General features: G+C 40.9%; 1 protein-coding gene across 1 annotated transcript; it reads left to right on the top strand.

Moving 5' to 3' along the window:
* The first annotated feature begins 8,527 nt into the window (after window positions 1-8,527).
* Window positions 8,528-23,180, top strand: LOC138607695 (ceramide synthase 2-like). The gene is made up of 11 exons (XM_069680333.1): window positions 8,528-8,596; window positions 9,582-9,758; window positions 12,847-12,964; window positions 15,876-15,994; window positions 16,371-16,428; window positions 16,641-16,691; window positions 17,916-18,008; window positions 18,642-18,770; window positions 20,410-20,516; window positions 21,008-21,164; window positions 21,243-23,180. Exons 2-11 carry the CDS (start codon window positions 9,583-9,585, stop codon window positions 21,447-21,449), a joined length of 1,215 nt encoding a protein of 404 aa, XP_069536434.1. The 5' UTR covers window positions 8,528-8,596; window position 9,582; the 3' UTR covers window positions 21,450-23,180.
* Window positions 23,181-23,224: the final 44 nt, after the last annotated feature.

The raw sequence follows: 23,224 nt of genomic DNA, 5'->3' as shown, positions 1-23,224 counted from the left end.
GAGTTCTTTCAAAGTAAAAGTATTTCCTGTCTCCGAAGCCTCACGTGGCTTTTTTTTCCCACTGTCATGAACCAATGTCCAAAACTACTTAGAACAATTTGTTAGTTGATTGTTGAATAACATGTCCCTTTGTCGTAATGAACAGTGCCACTGTGGATTACTTTGACTCAATGACTCTGGCATGGATCTGCTGCCAAAAACGCTCATTAGTGTGATTGATAGTTTTTTAATCCACGGTAGAAAATAGTCCCCAACAAATTCAGAGTTAATGCCTGTTTGAGTTACGTTTGCCAAAAGCTACAGTGCCCATTTGTTGTAAGAATTACTGAGCAACAAGTTTAAGTCTGAGTGCCACAGTCAGAGGGAAATAAGAGACCAATGAAAGCTCTGTTGTTTTGGCTGTTTAATAGAGTTGGTTGACAGTAAGAAAGCTATAGAATAGCCTAGAATAGTAAGGCAACAGCAGCCTCAGCCTTTCAATTTGGGGGTAAGAAGTAGCGATAAATAAGTGGATGTTGAATTATTTACAGTCACAGACATTCCTTTTAGCCTAAAGCTGAATACTCGTATTCCCATCTGTAGAAGCCTTTGGTCTGGCCTCCATGTATCATCCCTACTGTCTAATAAATTCTGTAAAAGGTTACAACTAAAAAAGAGGTGAATGACCCCTAAATGTCATGCTCTCAATCTGTCAGTCACAGCTTTATTAGTGCTAGGATGGTGTTGAACATCACATGATGAGTTATGTGACTAATTAGATCTTAATCTTGAGAATTTCACAATAAAACTACGACAGAACTGGGTAGATTTAGGACAGCGTTCACTGTTGAGGAATGCCACGAACAGTCTCATATCAGTGAATACATGTGACCTTTGACCTCAACCAAAGTAGCTGAACACCAGCTGTACCGTAATAGCAGGTCATTAGCGAGGTGGGAAAGCAGAATATGCTTCACCTGGTTTCTCTTTCCAGACGTTTCAGCACTTTTGGATTAAAGACGCAGCTACGAGGTAAACAAAGGTGAAAGACGGGGCACCATTGTTATCCCCTCTGAGTCTTTATCCAGCATTTAAACATCAAGTTTACCAAACTGGGTCATGTCGTATTTGTGTCAACATGCACTGTTTGTGGGTGGGAGACTTCCACCACAGAGAACATCACATTAAATTAAACAAACTTTACAGAATTAGAAGAAAGTATTTGTTATTTTGTCTTCTTGGGGTACAAAATCCCCGACGCATCTGTGTTCTATGTTGTCACTAAGCGTCTGCAAATGCAGAACATGACTCATGTTTGTTCATATCTGCTGCCATTGCTTTAATAAAGTTATATTTTCAATTAAGTTCCATTTCACTAAATGTTCTCTGTTGTCCTTGTTACCTTCGCCAAGGAGGTCATGTTTTAGGTGCTGTTTGTTTGTCTGTTTGTTAGCAGGGTAATGGAAAAACAAACTGCCCCAATTTCATTACATTTGGTGGAAGGGTGTAGCAAGGGCCTATTGAATTATAAAGGGTAGGCAGTTCCAACTAACTTACAATAATGATGCTGACAAAATTGAGATGTTTTAGGCCGGGGCTGCATGGTGGTGCAATACTAGAGCTAGAAAGTTCCTGGTTCGAACCCCGGTTAGGACAGAGTGTTCCTTTCTGTGTGGAGTTTGCATGTTCTCCTCGTGCATGCGTGGTTTTCCTCCGGGTAGTCTGGCTTCCTCCCACAGTCCAAAGACATGCTCGTTAGGTTCATTGGTGACTCTAACTTGCCCGTGGGTGTGGGTGAGAGCGTCTCAGGTTGTCTGTCTCTGTGTGTGTGAGCTCTGTGACTGACTGGCGATCAGTCCAGGATGTACCCCGCCTCTCGCCCAATGACAGCTGGGATAGGCTCCAGCCTCCACCTACCCTGAACAGGATTTAAGCGCTATAGAGAATGGATGGATTGATGGATGGATTTTTTGGGCCAAATTTGTCTTAAATAAAAGGACAGCTGAAGAGAGACAGGAAACACTGGGAGAAGAGAGAAGGGGTTGACACGCAGAAATGCGCCGACGGCCGGAGTTTAACTTGTGGCCACACCGAGGACCACAGACCCCACACATGGGGCGCCTGCTCCACCGACTGAGCTAAACCAGCCTGTCCGACAAAATTTAATTGTTACAGTTTTAAAAAAACATCCCGACATGTTGTTTATATTTGTTGTCCCTGCATCTTTGCAAATTAAAGAAGACTGGACTGTCGGCCTGAGCAGAAAGAGGCCTCTCTGAGCTCTCTGGTTCAGATTACACACATTTTGGTTTCATCCTTTTAATTGAACTTGGTTATTCATAGCTAAGTCTATTGAAGCTTATTTTTCCTTTGCTTTCTACTCTTATGCTGTTAATTGTTTCAGTTATATAGACACTTGTATCTACTCTTTTAGGAAGAACACACCTGCACATAAAATACAATGAATAATTTGACCTTTATAAAAATATCTAATTAAAATCAACCAAATGAATCTTTGCTTTCATCCTGATAATACAACAATAACCTCTGTCCCATTATAGTAAGACGATGATGCCAACACTCAGCGTTGGTTCGCTCTCTGTGAGGTTACGTCTTATGACCTCGGGGTCTATTAAATACTTCCCGAGTGAAGCCGTGAGAGGCCGACCCCCAACCTGACACAAGCGATGACATAACCTCCATCTGACTTTGTATTTGCCTGTTAATTAAAGCTGTAAACAGGTGGGTGAGAGAGGCTTTGTAGCCCACTCTTTGCTCGACAATCAAACTTCCTCACTTGAACTTTAATGATGTTTACCTCCTGTGGTCGGCCCCTTGAAGGACGGAAATGTACCTTTCAGCGAGCACACAAACACACGTCTGTACGCACACACACAAACACGCAATAAGAGAAATACCCGTACAGCTGGTTGCTGTATTACGGAGCGTTCTTTCTACTTTAATACCTCAACAGCAGAAATTCATTAACAAAAATATTCTCATTATTCTCTTGGCACACATAACACACCTATAAATTATATTGCTTATTGTTGGTGTGTTTTTCATTAACTTTCTGTATAATTAATTGGAGGATGTGGTGTGTTCTGTCAGCAACTCAGCAATTAAAGATTAGGACTTGTAATAAATCACTAACTCTAACAGCAGACATTATCTCAGTTTTAGAAGCTGGAAAAGAGTCAAAGTCTGGGAGGTACAAAACTGTAATTCACATCTTTGCATTTTAAGACAAAGGACGCATTTGGGAACATTTTTATGTATCATGTACATCACGTTTTCAACAAAAACACAATTCTCCCTCAAGCTGACCATTTCAAAGTTTGAATCTAGTCCAGTGGTTTGGGGCCAGAGCCTCTCCAAACGCTCACGAGATCAATCTGAGAGTCTGGGAGATGATTAATGAGGTAAGAAGGAAGAAAAAGTTCAGCCAGAGAAATGTGGGTTCGTGTTTCAGACTTCTTTCTAATTTTTGAATTTCTTGTGAATATTGGACCGTTTTATGTTTTTGGCTCCTAAAAAGTTATTTGAATGAACTTCATGGGAAGCAGCAAGGGACAGTTTCTATGCTGGAACTGCTGATGACTCATGGACTTCGGAAACGGGACAAGGAGCTCCAATGAGACATTGTTGTTTGGGTTACAGGTCTACAAGGCCAAGAAACGATGTTGAAAATCTTTCACAATGTAGTCAAAAGCTTTTAATATTTCTAGGTAGTGTTAAATCTAAAAAGTAATTTAAGCTTTCACATGAACGTTGTGGAGTAAAAAGTTAGACGTAGATGCAGTTGAGTAGACTTATAAAGTAGCATTAAATGGAAAAAAGCTTAAAATTGCACCAAAGTACACTACTGGTGTAAATGTACTTAGTAATGTTCTACAATTGTGGGCTAATGAGCTTCCATAGAGGCATCAGATACTCATCCATGGTCATTTTGAAAGTTTGACAAATGCAGATCCTGCAATGTCTGGCGCCCTCTGCTGGCGAACAGTGGTATCACTTTAAAATGCAGCGTATAGGAATGAGGTCAAACCTTGACCACGAGTGAGACTTCCAATTACCCCAACAACACCGTTTTTACTGTACGCCTCCAGTTGTTGTGTTAGCCTGCTCTCAGATAGAGTGTGTGTTAGGAAGAGGAGGCCACACACTGTTGTCTTTAGAGCTTAGAGCTGGAGAGCTAACCGGCTTCACTCCGGGGGTCCCGGGGAGAATTGACGCCAAAAACAACAGACAGAAAGTATGAGAAACAACAGTGGAGAGCTCGAGGAATGCTCTGGGAGAGGAATTAATAGAGGGAGGAACAGAGAGTCGCGGAGAAAGAGGGGAAACACAAGAGAGAGAGCATGCATGCGAGAGCTTTCCAGCAGTGTTCCACGGGGAGCCGAGAACAGAGGCCCTGTTGTGGCGGCAGCCGACAAAACACCTGGCAGAGAGAAGGAGAAGGGGATGACAGGGAGTGTCAAAGCTCAGGGAGAGCAGAGGGATATTAGACATAACAAGGATCGGGAGAGCTTGTGTTAAGGAGGCTGTGTTTCTATATGTGTGCTGAAGAAAGAGCAAAAAAAAGAGAGAATGAGAAAATCATGAAATACACCAATTAAAACTGTGCCCCTGCATGCTCTTGTTTGTCTCCATAAGAAGCTAATAGGTATATATGCACGTGTGCTTTTGTGCACATGTAATCCCCAGCCAGGGTCCCATGAGAAAGAAGTGTGTAAGTGTGTGTGTGTGTTTCCTGGAGGAGCCCCCCTGGCCCCGGCTGAAACGTGACTGTGCTCCAGCCAGTACCTCAGCAGCTCAGCTTAGCTCAGCCAGGCTCACAGCCGCCACCACCGCCACTGCTGCTGCTGCTGAGAAGAACTGGTTTCCTGTGTACATTCCCCACCTCCCCGGCTCTGTTATTGTTGGCCTAGACAGAGGGGTACAGGGGTCTTACAGAGGCCTCCACAGTCCTTACTTCTCAAGGTCTGCAGAGCCAAGAGAAAGTGGCTGGAAGTGGATGGTGGTGGTTGTGTTTGTAGCGACGATAGTATTTTAGCTAAATGTCTTAAGTTGACTTGTCACTTTAGTCCAGACTATCCCATGGATAGACATGATTTTTTATGCTGACTTTTCAAGCGATGAATCCAGCGCAACCAGCAGTCAAAGTTGTGGCATATCCAGTGCTAAACATGCTAAACATCACCTAAAAGTCACAAAAATTTTATTGTTCTCTGATTTTTCATTAAGCGCCATTCTCAGGTAGGCTACACGTTTTAATTTGTAGAGTGCTATTCCCATCTATCTCAGCTAACCTGCTAAGAACAGTGCTAGTTAGCAAATGTTAGCATGCTTACACGCAATATAAAGATGACGAACATGACAAATGCTACACTTGCTGAAACAGCATTGTCACATGTTGTGAACATGTTAGCTTGCTTATGTTAACATTTAGCTAAATGTCTACATTGATGTCTTGTTTCAGGAATTGTTGCCATTTAAAGCCTGTCTAAAGACTACATTTACACTTCCTGTAGTTTTATACAATAGGGGGTTTTGTAGCCCCCTTGTGGCTGCAGGTCATGCCCAAAATAAACTGCCTTTAGCTGTTAGCTAGCAGAGAAAGCTTTTATCCCAGAGGGGAGGAGAGGGTGGAAAAAAGGCCAGAATTGAACAAGGTAACTAAATAAAGCTTGATGGTCATTATGACTCCACTGGGAGAACAAGAAAAAGCAGCAGGCTTTCACTGTTTCTGTACTAAAATGAATTATTCATTGAGACTAGGCCAATTTTACAAATGGCCTGAAGTTGAACAAATTTTTACAGCCTTACCTGCTGTGCCATGTTTGTGCATCTGTTGCTGTGATTGGCTTTAAATCACGAAATGAACTCAGGCTGTCATGTTTTTTTGACACCAATGTTCCACTCGTTATCCCAATTATACTACAATTTTCCCACACACATGCACATACCTGGTCATGAGTAGGCTTGTCTGGGCACATAGTGATGCTTGCTTTGGGACATGCAAGCATCAGATTTGACAACAGCTGGCCAACACAAACATGCAGTGGTAACGGCACAAACAGCAGGGGCTGCATGTCCCTGCCCTCATTGCAGAGCTGAAAACATCATGTCAGCTACCAAACTAATAATGTTTTCTGCCGTGTAACTCTGGTAAGAAGCCTAAAGACCTCAAAGGCAAATTAATCATGAACTTGGAAAGAAATCCTGGCTGGAAATCACTGTCAGGGCAACGTGTATTTGTGTGTATTTAGAAAAAAAAAAATCCAACAGAATAACAGTATGTAGGTTAATCAACCTGTTGCAGGACCTTATCTCAAGAATTCCACGACTGCAGACAGAAAAATCTCTCCATCTCTCATTCTCATGCTCTGTCTTCATTTTATCCCGGTTCAGGTTCTCATGCTTTAACCTGCAAACTGAACAACATACAAATAAGAGAGGCATATGCTGGTCTAGAAGAAGCGCAAACAGAGTGAAGCATATTAAGAGGTAATTAATGAGCGCTAATAGCATATGGTAACCCAGTGTGACCTTATCCCTAATGCTAACCCTATTAGCACAGTTGGAGCTACTCTAAAGCATTGCCAAAACAGCCCTGCAGATCACTTCATTGAAAGTTGAATTTATTAACTTGCATCCAAAAAGTAAATCATTCTTTAAGTTGTGGTTACAGGAAGCTTCAGATACAGATCTAGCATTACAGTGAATACACACAATATAATTTCCTAAACTAGCTGGGCAGTGGCATCGTGTTATTCATTGCCTATGTAGAGGTGGGACTTTCAACATCCAGATTCTCGTCTGTAAAACACGAAGAGGTTAAAAATTATGGGAATTGTGACAATAAACTACCTCCACAATTTAACCATACAGTATATCAATAAACCAGGATGGTAGCCTTCTCTCTCCGTCAGAAAATGTAGCCTCCAAAATGTATATCATGATTCAGAGCTTTAAGGTTTTTGCAACACAAAGAGAAGGGAGGGTTTATATATTATCTACTTAAACAGATGCTGGGTGTATTTTCCTCTTGAGGCCCTTCTCTCTTTAAGTACTGTTAGAGAATGATTGGTATGAAAGGCAGCGTCATGTGAGAGCGGCTTTAAATCTTATCAGCTTTCTTAACGTTGACTTTTTGTTGATAAATGATATCTCAGAAACATGAAAAATTCCCCATTTGTCTTTCTTTCTCTACCAGCTATGATGTAGTTTCCTCAATGCACCCAGATCAGTGGAAACATGTGGCTTCCTCTTTGACTAGAACTACAAAGTAACAACAAACTTACTTCACTTTTCCAAGAAATTGTTTATTAAAGCATTCTTGCCCTCCAGTGTCTCTGTGCATTTGACTTCAAGTAGGGGAGACAGGGGGCAATTGTAACAGGTCGCAAATGTAACACTTAATTCCTCCAATAAGAAAAAAGCTAGAGTGATTAAACTTACTGTGTGTTCACACCGAACGCGAAGTGAATACCCGCCTTGCGTGACTCGCGCAAGTTTGACCACCGGATCAAAATTTGCATTTAAATAACAGGCGAATATTCGCCCTTCGCTTCCGGAATGGAGGAGAGGAAGCGGGGCTTATCTCCATAGTTACCAATGGCGTCAGGAGAATCTCGATGTTGAAAGGCTTTCGCTGCACCACGTGATGCGAATTCACAGAGGAAGGTCAATTTTTTCAACTCATGCGAATTCGCGTCATGATCACTTGTGTCATTCGCGCCGCCAGACACGAATTTGCGTCAACTCGCATCATTGAATTGACTTTGTATGGAATCTTGCCACAGATTTGCATCTATTTGCGTTCGGTGTGAACGCACAGTTACTCTGAACATACTCAATTGTAATTTCTAATTCTAATTGTGTTATTCTGTTAATATCTAACTTGATCAGCTGATCAATCTATTCGAGTAAAATATACTTTTGACTAAATTCAAATAATAAAAATCAAGTTACCACTAGAATATTTGCTGTCTGCAAAATAGATATACTATTATACCCCAATGCTCTGACTTCTCTCATTTAATTGAATAAAATGGTCTTGTGCTTATTAGTTAAAATATAGCATGTATGTTTCTTATATTCTGTTAAAACATGACAAGTGTATTTCAATTAAACTGTTAGTTAAGAAGGAAAATGTGAAAAATGTTACAATTTACCCCGTCTCCCCTATTGCCAAGAATCAAGTGATTCAATATGTATCAGACACTTAGCTCCTGTAAAATACCTTGACTTAACTAATAACACATAAACCTTGTTAGTTTTGAACAAGTTCAGTACAGTAAAGTGAAATGTGCAGAAACATAACAAAGGCACATGTCTTCAAATGCGGAAAATAAACTGATTTAGCCTACTAAAAGCTTTGTTACAGCATGCCGTCGTGGTAACTGGCTCGTAGAAAATGCTTTGGCTGTTAAGGAATGACGACCATAAGCTTATCGCGCGCAGTGGTGACAGACACCCCTGATGAGATGATGGTGATGATGACAGCGCGTGCCTCTCTCCGCCCTCACAGGGAGCAGGTTGCGTCAAACTCGCTCCTCCTCTCCCATTTGCAGTTGAACGCTTCCCATCCCCATCACAGGAGCGCCGACAGGTAACTGCAATGTCGCATTTATATTTTGTTGTGGATAAAAGCGTTTTTAATGGCTTTCTGGCATTAAACATAGAAACATTTGGTTTAAAAGGTAGGCTGTTTGTTAGCTGGGCTGCTCAGCTCGAGGCTGCTCTGCTTGATGTGAGAGATGGGCGTCCTCCCTCCCCGTAGCTAACAGACTTCATGGGATTTATCTTAATAAGATTGAGTTTTCTGTGTATAACTTCATTTATTTGTCTTTATGTAGAAGAAATGTGCCTTGTAATGCTAGTAGCCCCTCGCTGTTAGTCGCAAGGTGCTTTGTTTTGTCTTGTCAGCAGGCTGCATGGACTGCTTGACGTACACTTTCATGCTGTGCCGCTATAATCAATATTTCAATCAATGTGACGCTGTAGGAGCAGCTTTTAAACTCAAATCGATCAATGGTGCGCATGTAATATCCTAACTGCAAGAAGGCGTGTGTGTTTTATGTTCCATGCGTCTCCGTAGGTGTCTAGTGCTTTAGTGTTTATATTCGTGTGCGCGTGCGTACATTCTTGATAGAGTGTACTTGAAGCCTTGCATGCACGCGCTAAGTGTTATCTTTGCTTGTACGATACCTATACTGTATGTGGTAATGTAGTGTTCTTGTTGCTTGTTGTTGTAGTTTCCTGACCAAACCCATAACCAGATGTAATGTAAAACAATAAGTTGATTAATCGATTAAAGATAAGCTGCAACTATTCTAATTATTTGTTTCTTTCATTTTGGCTCATAAAAATGTGGCTTCATGCAACAATGAATAAATTAAGGTCAAGTAATCAAGGAATGGTCAATAAAGAGAATAACTTTATCATGAGCAACCTGAATGTGAAATTCAGTAATGCTTTGCTTGTTATGTTTCTTATATTCAAATCTTGAGAGTCTCAGCTGCTGTTTGTTATAAATATGAATAAGGCATCACCGTTTGAAAAGAAACATGTAACACTCTCCTCTTCCCCCTCAGGATGGAGGCCCTGTTAAATGAGTGGCTGTGGCAGGAGCAGTACTGGCTACCCCCTGGTATCGGCTGGCGGGACATCGAAATGAAGGAGGACGAGGGCCGCTTTCCTCTCCCCAGGGATCTTATTTACACCCTGCCTCTGGCCTTGGCCTTTATAGCCCTCAGATATGTCTTTGAGAGGTGAGACACACCTGCCTCCATCACAACTGGACCATCACGGATGCAAGATCTACTTTTTCATTATTGTCACTCACTTTGACTCACTGGAGCTGCAAGTTTGCGGCGGCACTACCACTGATAAAATGTGTGATTGAATGAATGTGTTGCGAGGAAACAGTTAAACATAATAGTTATTTCTTTGTTTGGGTCAGACTTCCTCTTTCAACTGCACTGACCATGCTGGCTGGCTAACAAGTTTGCTGCTTGTGTGGCTCATGATAATGGTTCCTTTATCCTTCATTAGAGCTCCCTGTAGATGGAGGGCGTAGATCAGACAGGCAGAGGGAGGCGGGCATCATGAGTAGACAGTTTTTAGCTGCTGACTGGGTGAAAGCCCTCTCTCTTCTCCCTGGGGGAACTTTATGCAGCCTTATAAAATGTGGTGTAAATGTTGGAGGGAAAAGGAGGATAATTACTCTGATATGGCTGCCTCTTAACTGCTGGTGTAGGCTTAAAGCAAAGTACAGTTGGTGGGATAAACTAATGTTGAATGCCTGCTGATGTTGTGCTATTTTGCAAAACATTATAAAGATCCCGCTGAAGCACCTCGAGACTTCCTCGAAAAAGTCAAAACACCTCTGTGTTGAAAAGGAAGTGAATCTTATCTTCAGCATGGGATGATAACAACGGCCATGTCTGACAACAGGAAGAACAGGAGGTGGCTTTTAGTTCCCTTTGAAACAAGGAAAATGCTATATTTATGGCAACTATTTATTTTTTAAGTAATTTTTCAAGCAAAAATGTGATAATATGATGTTATTAAATGCAGAATTTGTTGCTCTACCAAAATAATAAATATAGAATATTTTTGGGGATTTTAAATTTGATGAAGCCACATTTGCCTGTGCGATATTGTGTGGGGCATTTTTCAAAATAATTGAAACAATCTGTAGTTAAAGTAATAATCTCGAAGATTTTCATTTAAATAAATGTCTGTTAAGTCACTATCTATCGCAGAATGAGGTAACACAATGGTGATTGAGCCTATGGCCCACTGATGAAAGCCTTTGCATTTGCAGAATTACAGACTGGGTATCTGGTGCGACTTTCGCAGAAAAAGCCACAAGCGGCGCCCAGTTAGTGACGCGTTTTCCATCACCCAGCAGTGGTTGGTCTGCCAGAGAGGGTAGGCGGAGCTAAGCAGCTGCTTTTCTGGTCTCTGCAAGTGTTGCGAGTAAACAGTGATCTACTATGGCTGAACAAACAAAGAAAAGGTCGATGACTACAGATACAACTTCAAAAATAAGTGAAAATCCCCCAAGAAAAGAAACAAATTCGACGCTCAGATGAAGGCAAACAGTCTAAAAAGGAAAGCGACCGTCAGCGAGGAAAATCAAGAATTACAACAGGAGCCAACCGTGGACGTCACACATGCGACACTGTCTGGATATCTGGGAAGTGTGCTCCCGCAATTACCGTTTATCGCCATAGGTACCGCCAAGGAGAAAGAACCCGAAATCTTTGAGATTATCACTTTAAAACCCTAGTTTGCATTTATTTACTCAGATTGAACTGTGCGTATATCCTGGGCTGCTTACAGTATCTAAGCACTGATGTTAAAACCAGTAGTTTTTCCATAAAGGACCCTTACACTAACAGAAATTAGACCACAGACTCACATTTCAGAAGATTTTGCCTGATCCACGTTTCCCCATTTAAGAGCATTTTTGCTTTTTCTCGTGAAAATAGAGAAAGTTTTGGAAAGTCATGACCAAAATAGTCATACATTACATGAGTGTGTTACTTATGGATGGAAGTCTAGTGAAAATAAGTTACTGGGGACCCCCTGGACCCTTTTCAAAGACCACTGGGGTTTCCCGCAAAGCCACTTTTATGTATTGAATTTGCAACATTTTAAATCTTTTACTGACCTGTCTTTATGCATTTAAGTTTTAGAGAAACTGTCAAAATCGTATACACCTTAACTGAGAAGAACTCCAGCAACTAATTACTTTGAACACGATATGTGATCAACCAGCCAGCCCAAAGTCAAGTCCAGAAACCCAGGCATATGGTGACTAGCATTTACTTAGTCTAACAGTCTTCTATTAGAGTCATATATTATTTATCATGGGTAGTGTGAGACTCAGTCACTCTTTATTATGACTGTGTGACTCTACTCTAACTAGTTTTGCTGGTAGCAGGGCAGGAGCTGAGAATGAGGACGACATGTGATGGAGGAATTGATAGGCTTGTTTTTACATGCTTCCCCTTATCAGCTCCTGTATCTGCCCTGAAGTTGAAAAACTGTGTGAGCTTGCCTGGCACGAGCTGTGTGAAATTGTGTCATTGTTTGGCTTCACTTTCACCAGATACTTATTAACTGTAATAGTAGCAAAGGAGGGGGCTGTTGATGTTATGCATAAGCCGAGTGTGGTGGTGCTGACAGTGGAGTATGGAGGTGTTGCTCATGTGGAGCGTTCAGTCAGCTGGATGGTGGGGTGTTATTTGATTATCCTGGTCCGCAGCTGTTTCCCTGTATTGAGGTGTGTGTGTTTGTGTGTGTTTGTGTGTGTGTGTGCGCTGGAGGTTCCTGTAACCAGAGAACATGTTTGTCTCTGTAAAACTGACCTGACCTTCTCATTCTCTCTGATCTCTCCCTCCCTGCCCACTTTAGGATGATTATCTCTGAGCTAAAGTTACCTTCATGTTATTATGCACGTGCGCACACACACACACACACACACCTTTATCCAAACATCTCTATAGTGACACATTGTCCCTGTTCTTTGCCGCTCTGTCTGACTGCCTCCATTTCTTTGCAAAAAGCACACATGCAGATCAAGTGTCTCTTGATGCCATATCAGCTAATGACTAAGCCGTCTGGCCAAATGTCACACTCCGCCCATGGGAGCGGCTCTGCAGGCTGTCAGGTGCAGCATAATGAACTATCTTGTTGCCATCACTTTATACTGTAAAGTGGTCGGATCACATTGGACAACTGTTGATGTCATCTCCCATAATCCCACTGCCTTTATAATAAAGTTTGAACATGATGTAGGGATAATAACACTTTATTTATTTTCTCTCCTGTTCTCTGTCCTCTCAGGCTCATCGCTGTCCCATTAAGCAAACATTTAGGTGTGAAGGACCCGGTTAGAATCCGAGCCGCTTCTGTCCCAAAGCTGGAAACCTTCTACACACAGAACGGTCGGCAACCATCGCAAGTTGGTATTCCTGCTCTGCCTTCCCTCTCTAACCTATATATAAACATTCACTCATGCTCATGATAAAACCTTCAATTATTAATTTATGCTCACAGCACTTAAATTTAGCAAGAGTTATGGGTTTGTGGACATTTTTTGTTACTTCAAGGCCACCTTTTGTGTGTTGACAGGAATCAAACATGAGTTCATCTATATTTTCCCCAAAAGATCATAAAACTAAAACTAAATTAGAGATCATGCATTGAGGACAATGCTCTTTATCATAAGTATTGCCATTTATTGTTTATAAATGATGAAAATTTATGTATTTACGTAATTATTTATTAGCTTATTCACTATGCAAAAATGGCCTTGTTTTCATCCCTGAATGCATGTAATTATTATACTACTAGAAAGTAATTGAAATCTTTAATGAGCAGAGCAATAATATAAACAGTGCACACTGTTAATATTGGTAATACATTTCAAACATAACCCCATTATACTATTATAAATGTATTTACACAACAGTGAGATCCAACAATATGATTTGATTGGACAAGAGGTTTTCCATGAGTGCTGATATAGCGTATAATAGCACGGGGACATTTAACTGAGTATCACTCCTCAGTTGTTCTGATACTGTTATTTAACACTACATCAAACTATGTTTGTCTAGATTGATCAACCACACAGGCCACCAAAGCAACTATCAACAGAATGCAGGAAAAATTAAACACTGATAAAGTAAACAAAACAAAGCAGCTGGTCTGCTGAACTAGCAAGAGTGCAAGAAAGTGCTTACATAATGCTTGGCTCCATTTAAGTTGCAGAACTAGTTTGTTGTTGGAGCCAAATTAATGATTTTTTTATACAAAACAATAGTCTGTTATTGCTTGTTTCTTTTTAACTAATATTTGTAGAACTGTTGTATAAAAGCGATATCACACTCAAGGTCGTGCTGTTATACTGAATAACAGCACAGCTGCGATCATCTTGAGCTCTCAGCCTTCAGCCTTGTGCCTATGGATGTGACCAGATAACTGATAATATTCCATACATCACTCCTCCTCCCTGTGTGCTGAGAGCAGTAGCCTTTTTGCGTAAGAGCTTGATTGTTTGGTAGGTTGATTTCCATGATTTATCTGCTCTGCTGAAACAAGGAACTGTTAGAAAGAGGAAGTCTTCAGATATTTATCCTTTTCACACGAGTCCCAGTGAGGCTAATGGGTTATTGTGTTACAAAGGTACAATACTTAAGTCATGATACAGGAAATTTCATTTCTTTATGTTAGGTGTATTATCACTACAGTGTGATATGATAACTTCCTTTCAACGTCTCCATCAGTATGCTGCCTGTTCTCAGGTGTCACGATCACCTTGTATGTGATCATTTCTTCATCTGAAACTTGTAATCTGAACTGTCTGTGTAAATGAAGTTCTATTATTTTCCATAAATCAGTAAGCAGGCAAGGCAAGTTACAGAGAAGTTCACATGGCAATTCTCCACCTTCTTGGTTTTGTTTGGCATTGCACCACGTTTGACATGGGACAAGACAAGCCTTATCATATCACATGGAAAGTCACTGCTCTGTGAACACTGTTCTGTGCTGCGTGCACACTTGTGTTTGCCTATGTGCCATGACTTACATTCAAATTATCTATTTTCATATGGCCTGGACCAACAGCAGCAACAGAAGCTCCTTTCTGACGTCTTTGTTTTTCTGCCAGGCCACAGACACACCGCAGTATAGACAAACAAGAGTGACATTCACTCGTTTGCGCAACACGGTAAAGACAAACAGGGTTGCATCCTCAGTGTTGTAGACTTTAAAGTCCACCCTTATATACAACACAAGTAGTTTGCAACTGTCAGGTTACACATTTCAAACCCTGTCAGAATGTAAACAAAATAATCAAACAGTACAGGAACTTGGTTCAGAGCTCTGCTTTACTGTTGCTCAGCTGTTAACATAAATTAAAATATGTCATTAAGACCAAACAAAGGAAACTCACATAAGGAAGGGTCCATAGTTGACAGACAAAGAGGTCGCATGGCTCAAACAATAGCTTTAAATACTTCCTGGTCAAACCACATTGCTAATAGCAAGGGTTAAGTTCAACAGACTGTGAAATATAAATAAATATATTGGTAACATCAATCTTTCCATTCAGACAATAAAATGTACAATCACTCTACAACATAGTCTCTAAGCTAAAGTTAACAATACTATGGCGGGTCTGAAATAAAAACCCTGAAAGAGAAACCGTATAATCCTCCCCCATCCCAAAGTCCTGTTTGATTCAGTCCAGTTTGCATGGTGAAGCGTTCAGGTGCGCGTGTTCATGAGAGCACCATCCTCAACCAGGAAGTGGACCTCAGAGATGATGAGAAAGGGGAAAAAAACCACAGAAACAAACACTTGAATGAAAATATAATTAAAGAAGCACATGTACTTATCAACTAGCTGAACACATATCATTTAACCACAACCGAATATTAAACAAAATAACTAATAGGCTAAAGGAGATTTTCACCTGACTGGTGAGGGACTGAGTGATGCTCCCTGAAAGCTACACATGGCCATTGTAGCTCAGTGTAAAGATGGAGGTAGAGAGAGCAGAAAACCACAGACAAAGTCTTGTCACCGTGTTACAGACTCATCAGAGAAGAACAATGGTTGGATTACATTCATCATTTTAGGACTCATCCATTTTGACAGGTCAGATATGCAGCTTCTATGATTTGCATTTTCCTGTAGTAAATTAGTGACACAGCTGTCAGCGACATCAACGAGGAGCGGTAGCTGGTAATATATCACATGTAAAATATTGCATCTCAGGTTGTGAGAGAGCAGCAGGAAGCAGGAAATGTCTTTACCTAGTCTCAAGTGCAAAGTAAATCTAACCCTGAATGTTTGTGTGTCTTCAGAGTGAGCTGGTGAGCTTGGGGAAGCAGTGCGGACTCTCCCAGAGAAAGATCCAGACCTGGTTCAGAAACAGAAGGAACCAGGACCGACCCAGCAGCACCAAAAAGTTCTGCGAGGCCTCGTGAGTGTTAAACGTCTTCGACACACTTTTTTATGACAGTCAATTAAAGCTGCAGCAAGCTATATTTCACATAAGCAAAGTCAGCCCATAAGCAGCAAAGATGTGCATAGTATGAAGAAAACTGCCTCACTTTAGTTCTTCAGCAAATTATGTTGTTAAAGCCTGCTTTCAAAATAGAACAAATCAAGAGGCCATATTTGATGTCTGAGCCTTCACATCGTCAGTAAAATTCAGAGTGTTGGATTAAAATTTCATAATTATGTGAATACACAATGCTGCTATTCAACACGTCTCTTCAGTTTATTCATGATAGAACTAATGCACTGATTTGGTTTATACTCTAACATCTAACAAGTTGTTATTTTTATCTTTGCAGCTGGCGTTTCGTCTTCTACATGGCAGCGTTCAGTGCAGGGCTCGCCTCTTTAATCAATGTAAGTGTGTTAGTCTCTTTTATTCCCAAATAAAACCTTTCACTGCAGTTACAATGTGTAGATTGGTAGCAGTAAAACATGCACATTTCATCTCCCAATTTGATCTCATACTAGTCACACACTGTATAACTTTATTTGCTTACAAGGCTTGTAGAGTTAATATTCAACCTGCATGATGTGAAGACTCTGCTGATGATGGTTTGATCTTACAGACTCCATGGTTCTGGGATCACAGAGAGTGTTGGAGAGGTTATCCCAAACAGGTGAGCACGAAACAGCAAGATTGGAACTGCATTGGTCATAAAAACGGTCAGACATTCATCATAGAAAATGATGCTGAAATAATACGTAGATTATGTGACTGGTTGTTCAGTGGAAACGGCAAACCTCTGCTTGTTCAAGCTTCTTCATTTCATGTAGCTGGGAACTTATTTTGCATTGGACTGTTGGTTGGACAAAACTTGCAACCTTGAGCTTTTTCAACTCACAATGAGAGTTTGTTTTTTTCATTTCCTGACAATTGTAAGACTTGAAAGATGAATGACAGATTAATTGGTTGTGAGAATAGTACTTTGTCAATACGAAGCCCTAATACATAATGGAACCTTGTCTCCGACACAGCTGGCACATTCACTAACACATTTAAAGGAAAAGTGAGGCTCGGAGGAACTCAATAAAACAAAGTCCTGAGTGTGTGATAAAGAATTTAACCACAAAAGACTTTCAGTTTTAAGACCTTTTGGTCAGTACACCCCCTCCACCCACTAACTTTCATCTCTACTTCTTCACTTGTACGTTTTTAAAGCTAATATCTCTGCTGTGCTGACCACAGTTAGTTATGCCTGCAGGCCGGCATTCCTCCGGTGAAAACAGCCCTTCCTTTTGGGGTCATGGCCTCAAACTGCAAACACTAGAAAAAATGCAAAGGCCTCCATATCTGCAGTTTGACTGATTACAGCTCCTGCGGACAACACTACCGCTGACCTTTTTTTTCCTTGTCTGAGGAGAAAGGATGTGTTTTTAGGAGTCAAATGCTTCAGTCGACTTCCTGCCATTGCGGCGCTTCAGGCTTTGGATGCTGGGTGTCCTGCAGGAGGTGTTTAGATTTGAGATAGGACACCAACACTTTCTGTAAATACAAACACTTCCTCTTTTTGGGAGCAGGTTGACAGCTTTGTGATATACAGTTTGTTCTTCATGGGAATGTGAAGCAATTTTTATATGCCAATAAAGAGCTTGAAATCAACGCTACACATAAATCAACCCTCTTGTTGTAGGCTTCTGGGTAGTTTTGGGGTCCCATCATCCCAAGATCCAAAATCTCCACATCTTCCAGAGCACTCCCATGAGGGAGAGGCCAATATCTGTAATATCAGTTTATTTTAGTCTCATGGCCTCAGCAGTCATCTACAGTTTATTTTCCCCAGCCACATACCACTGAATGTAAATGTTTGACTGATTGTTTCTCTCTTCCTCTCATCCTGCAGCCAGTGGCTGAGATCCATCACTGGTATTACGTCTTGGAAATGGGCTTCTATTTGTCGCTGCTTCTGTGTGTCTCTGTGGATGTCAAGCGAAAAGTGAGTGTGAGCCCACTTACACACAAACACACACAAACACATACGCACAATTCAGAATGTCAGACGGTTTTCTCTGCATCTGCTGCCATGTTACGTCCCAGACTTGAACTTTTAGTCAAATGGTCAAAACCATAAGCTGAGTTATGTCATCACTCACTGCCTTTTTTTTCTGCACTGTGTAATCCCAATGTTGCTTTTCTCTGCAAGATTAAAGTTAATACAGATTATGCACTGGATTATCTGCTATTACATCATGATTTTGTTTACTTTGCATTGGCTTAAAACGGAGCACTGCAGGATAAGAGATTAGCACATACTGTTAGAAAAATGTATATAAACCAGATATATTAAAAGAATCTAAACAAACTCTTTAATGTGCTGTACATAGAAGCTGCTGCAGCCTCTATTCCCAAATTCTTTATGAAAAAATGTGGTTGTGTTGGATTCACTGGAGGCTCCCAAGCTGCAGATCAAAGATATTAAGCATCAAACAGAACAATAAATCAGTGTGGACAATGTGTAAATCTGCCTTCCCAATACTTGGCAATAATTGATGAACAAGACCGCAGACTGAGCTGCTGACGTCCTCGGCTTCATTTTCCTCACACTGTGTGGTCTCTGTGTGTGTTCCAGGATTTCAAGGAGCAGGTAATACATCACATCGCCACCTTATTCCTCATTGGTTTCTCCTACTGCGCCAACTATGTGAGGGTTGGCACTCTGGTGATGCTGGTGCACGACTCCTCAGACTTCCTTCTGGAGGTAAAAACACCAAACTAGGTTTTTAAGCATTAAATGTTTTCATTCAGCCGTGCTTACTCGAGAGGTCTCTTTTTCCCTTGCACCACCCTTATTCCATTGTTGTGTATATATTTAAAGGGCCAGTTCACCGATTTTCAACCTCAGTCCTATCATGCTATTATGGGGCGCTAATGCCATTATGGTATTTTCAAAAAAAGTTTGGCTCTGTGCCTTCGGAGGATGCTATCTGCTTTTCCAGTGGGTCCTGGAAAACCTCCTGCAGACTACGTCAAACATTTCATCTGGCGGAGCTTGTTGAACTACACTTCCTCAATTTAGGACGCCCGCTTCCGATGTCATGTCTCGTTTGAAATCATGATGTTTGAAATGTAGACTGCAGACCTGAAGATTTTCTGATTCTGTGCCGCTCTGAGCCGTTGCCTGCAGCGAAAACGGTAGTATTTCACTCCAGCGTCTCTCGCTGGACCGTTCCTTTCAGAGGGAGGGGCGCAATGCACGCTGGGTGTTGTAGGAATGTAGAAACCATGAGCCGCTTGTACAACTTTCTCCGCAGCTATGGCGCTAATTTCAAATATAATTGCTTCTATCGATTACAGAGAACACCAGCTTCGACTGGCAGTGGCTTTTTCCAGGGGCGAACTGCTCCTTTAAGTGAGAACAGAAGAATGTCACAAACTTGATTGTGTACTTGAAGGAGGAAATACAGAATGCTCCATTACAATAGAATGAATAGAAAGAATAGAATTTTGGCTTCTCGCATGCAGTGCTCCGAAACGCCAGAAACATAGCACAAAGGTCACAGGGAAGTTGGCTTGAAATACAGCCTTTGTGTACTCAAACTATCCCGACAATCAAACACATTATAACCCTACATCCTGCACAAACAGAGCCATGCATGGAAAAGCATTATTGTCTATTGTAAAAGTAAAAATACCCTGTGTGGCTGTAAAACCTGCAAGTCACTCAGTGCGACTGTGGTTGTCACAGAATGTGCTTAAAGAGGCTGATTTTCCTGGTTGTAACATTTCACTGATAACATCTTAAAACCAAGACTGACAGTGTCGCCTCAGAGCCGAGGAAATATGCAGAGGCAGCCACGTGACCTCAGGCGTGACTGTGTCGTCTGGCACAAAAAGGGACAATGATGTGGATGTCATACTCAGCCAGTAACTCTACTCTACAGACAGGACATGTTTTTATGAGAAGGGGAGGTGATGTCGGTGTATTAAAAAATGGTAACCCTAATATATTACAAATTATTAATTACATTTTCGCTTGAGACAGTCTGTTCTGAACTTAGTCACCTGGCTTCTTTCATCTCTGTCCCACGTCTTGTTCCATAATAGGTTTTACATATAAGTGATGGGGAGCTCATTTTTGAGTAAGACCTTTAATTTCTTTTTAATTTCAACAGTGCCTCTAGGATTTAATTAGTACAATGAGGTCATGAAAGCTAGGTAACTGATTAGGGAGAATTCCTGCGGCTGGTTTAAAGCACTGAACCACATTTTGGCCTCTCAGGAACTCTAGAAACAGTGCCAGCAAAAAGGACTGTATGTAGATACTAATCATGAATCTAAGCTGGTTCGGTCACTCTTTTCTTCACTGATAACTAACAGTCACGTTTTCCCTCTGAAAGTCTGCCAAGATGTTTCACTACGCCGGCTGGACGAAGACGTGTGACTCGCTGTTTGTCGTCTTCTCTTTGGTCTTCCTGGTGACGAGACTCGTGGTGTTACCCAGCAGGTAAAACATCATGCTTATTATTCATGTTCTGTCTGATTTTGGCTCTTTTTTTGAATTCATATTACCCAGCATCAAACACGTGGCTTTGCACATAGCCTCAAACTTTTGGAGTCAGGTTTTTATGAAGTTATTATTTGGTTTGCCAGCCTGTATCCTTGCATTAGCATTCTGAATGTTGTTTTTGTAGTTACTGTAGTGTACTGTTTTGTATAAACTGTTAAGGATCTGCTCTGTTGTTCGCGAGCATCCAACTGAGACCATGTTGTCTCATATTTCCTCATGCACTTTTCCTCTTTGTCCTTTTCTCTCTCCAACCAACCTGACATCCCTGGTTTCTTAGCTGAAAGCAACAGTTTCACAGTTTCCTGCCAAAGATTCAATATTGCCAGTTGAGAAACAGTTCTAAAACGGTCAAATACCTTTAAATGCTGCAGGAGTTGGCGCTATAGCAAAGCTTAAACTGACTGTTTCTTACTGTATTTGTTTCCCAGAGTGATCCACACGACCCTGGTGGTGTCTCGAGACTTCTTCCAGCCCTTCTTTGGTTATTACTTCTTCAATGCTCTGCTGTTAGTGCTGCAAGCGCTGCACATCTTCTGGGCATATCTCATCCTGCGCATGGTCTACAAGTTTGTCTTCCTGGGCAAGGTGAGAAATGTGTGGAAAAAAAGAGAGACAAGAAGAATGTAGACAATTGGTTCATTTCTTTGTTTTCTTTCTTCATAGGTGGAGCATGATGAACGCAGCGATGTGGAGAGCGAGGTGGACGATGACGAGGAAGAGGAGGAGCCTGAGGAGGAAGGGGACGAGTGCAGCTGGGAGCAAAGAAAGGGTTCAATCAACTCCAAACTGGCATCGCTGGCAAACAACTGTGTCCTGAACAACCTGACCAACCAGAGGAATATAAACAGCAGACTGCCCAAAGCCAGATAGTGGCGCAGCCTTCTCTTACGTCTACACAGTCTCAATGGGAAAAAAGAAAAGCTGAATTCTCCATCGTCTTTTTGAGACAAACTCACTTCTGACTTATGATACAAACATAAGGCTTTGTACTTATCCAACACGGTCCGGAAGATTTCAGAGGGGGGTAAGTCTGCATCCTGCTTATCTTGAAAAAGAGGAAGAAGAAGTGATGATTGTAAATCTGCACCCCTAGTTTTAGATTAGGAAGAAACACCATCTGTACTGACACTCTTACACATAACAATCAGTTTGGCGAAAAAAAGAGACTTACTGCTGTTTTGCAGATTTTGTATTTATTTTTTCTGTACTATAAAAACTAGTTGTAAATACATGAGGTTAAGAGTACCTGCATTCAGACTTTCTTTGAAACAACAAGAAAATAACTTTTTTTATTAAATGAAACTGTCCAGTCAAGTATAAAGTAGAGCTTTTTTTAAACAGAACAAAGTAGAGGTCAAATCTAACAGTAATTCACTCCCACAGCTTTGTATCCACATACAAGTTATGTTGATTGTACATAGACTTTGATTGTAGTCAATCTGTTGATAAACCACTTTATATATCTATTTTTTATGAACCATTTACTCACAAGAAATTTCTATGCTGTTATAATTTTTGGCAGAATATGAAAGGCTACTGCAGAAGTCCCTTAGGGGTGTTAAAGTGATACTTTTCTGTGATAGGATTTGATTTTGTCATTTATGTTTAATAAAGTTTACTTGTTAGTAAAGCTATGGCGCCCCCTGTTGCACAGAGAAGAACATATTCCTTTACAAACTGAGGCTTCTAGAAATAAGGACTTAAACCATGTGGTGTGTGTGTTTCTTTTTCTACTTTGCATATCATTGTGACAGGCAGCATGAATACTCAACGAGGTTTTTGTTAAGGTTTGCTCCACTGGACTTTAGTTTTGTGCCTTGGCTGCTCTTTTTACAATATTCTGTGACAAACACTGGATTTTCAGCTCTGTGTGGAAGGAGGACGCACACACAGGTCGTTAGGCCTTACTGTGACTGGTTTCACTGTTTTGCCTTTTGCTGGTGGAACTGCTACGGTCTAAAGGTCGTGACGCGTATGCTCACAGATGGGCATTAATGAAATGTGAGATATTTTACGGACAGTAAAGTTATAAACAATGGTCAAAATGCTTTATCCGATGAATTAATGTCTTACTGAAATGTATTTTGATATGACAAGACAGTGCTCTACTACTTTACGAGGAAAAAGAGGTTATTTAATTTTACATTTATGTATTTTAACACAATTAAAGACGAGGCTCAATGTCTGTAAAACTGCTTCCAGGCTTTGTGTAGAGTGGATCATCATGATTGTCAACAGAACAGCTCAGAGATCTTGTTTAAAACACTCAGAAACTTTTAAACACTACTGCAAAAACTGATGTAAGGGCACCTAATGGCATTTTATACACATGTACAAGTGTAGGAATAAGGTTGTGTCAGATTGAACAGGGTGTAACAGCACTGAGGTTCACAACACAAGGTGGGATTTAGAGCACTAAGGGCTGATCCACTAAACATCACACCTATAACCCCACTAAAATAATAAAAACATAGAGATAAAACCAGGAAAAATGTTTTTATGAAAGTAACACTTGACTGTTCTCTTCTGAGTGCACATGGATGCTTTATTGATTGTGTGTAAAGTTACAAAGTTTTAATAAATGACTTCTATTGAAAAAAATTGCTCTGCTGTCTTTTCATTCAACTCAAGTCAAGGCCCCATTA

Source organism: Semicossyphus pulcher, unplaced genomic scaffold (assembly GCF_022749685.1).
Source record: "Semicossyphus pulcher isolate SPU_LCO1_2020_fin unplaced genomic scaffold, fSemPul1.0.p SCAF_4, whole genome shotgun sequence".
NCBI classification, from domain to species: domain Eukaryota; kingdom Metazoa; phylum Chordata; class Actinopteri; order Labriformes; family Labridae; genus Semicossyphus; species Semicossyphus pulcher.
Note: the sequence above shows the minus strand (reverse complement) of the source record. Positions and strands in the feature narration are given on the sequence as shown.

Bases quoted from the DNA above. Each gene is read 5' to 3' on its own strand.
- LOC138607695 (XM_069680333.1), top strand. From the start codon at position 9,583: ATGGAGGCCCTGTTAAATGAGTGGCTGTGGCAGGAGCAGTACTGGCTA. The intron at 16,692-17,915 runs GTGAGCACGAAA...CTCATCCTGCAG, and splicing joins GGAGAGGTTATCCCAAACAG to CCAGTGGCTGAGATCCATCA. The intron at 18,009-18,641 runs GTGAGTGTGAGC...TGTGTGTTCCAG, and splicing joins CTGTGGATGTCAAGCGAAAA to GATTTCAAGGAGCAGGTAAT.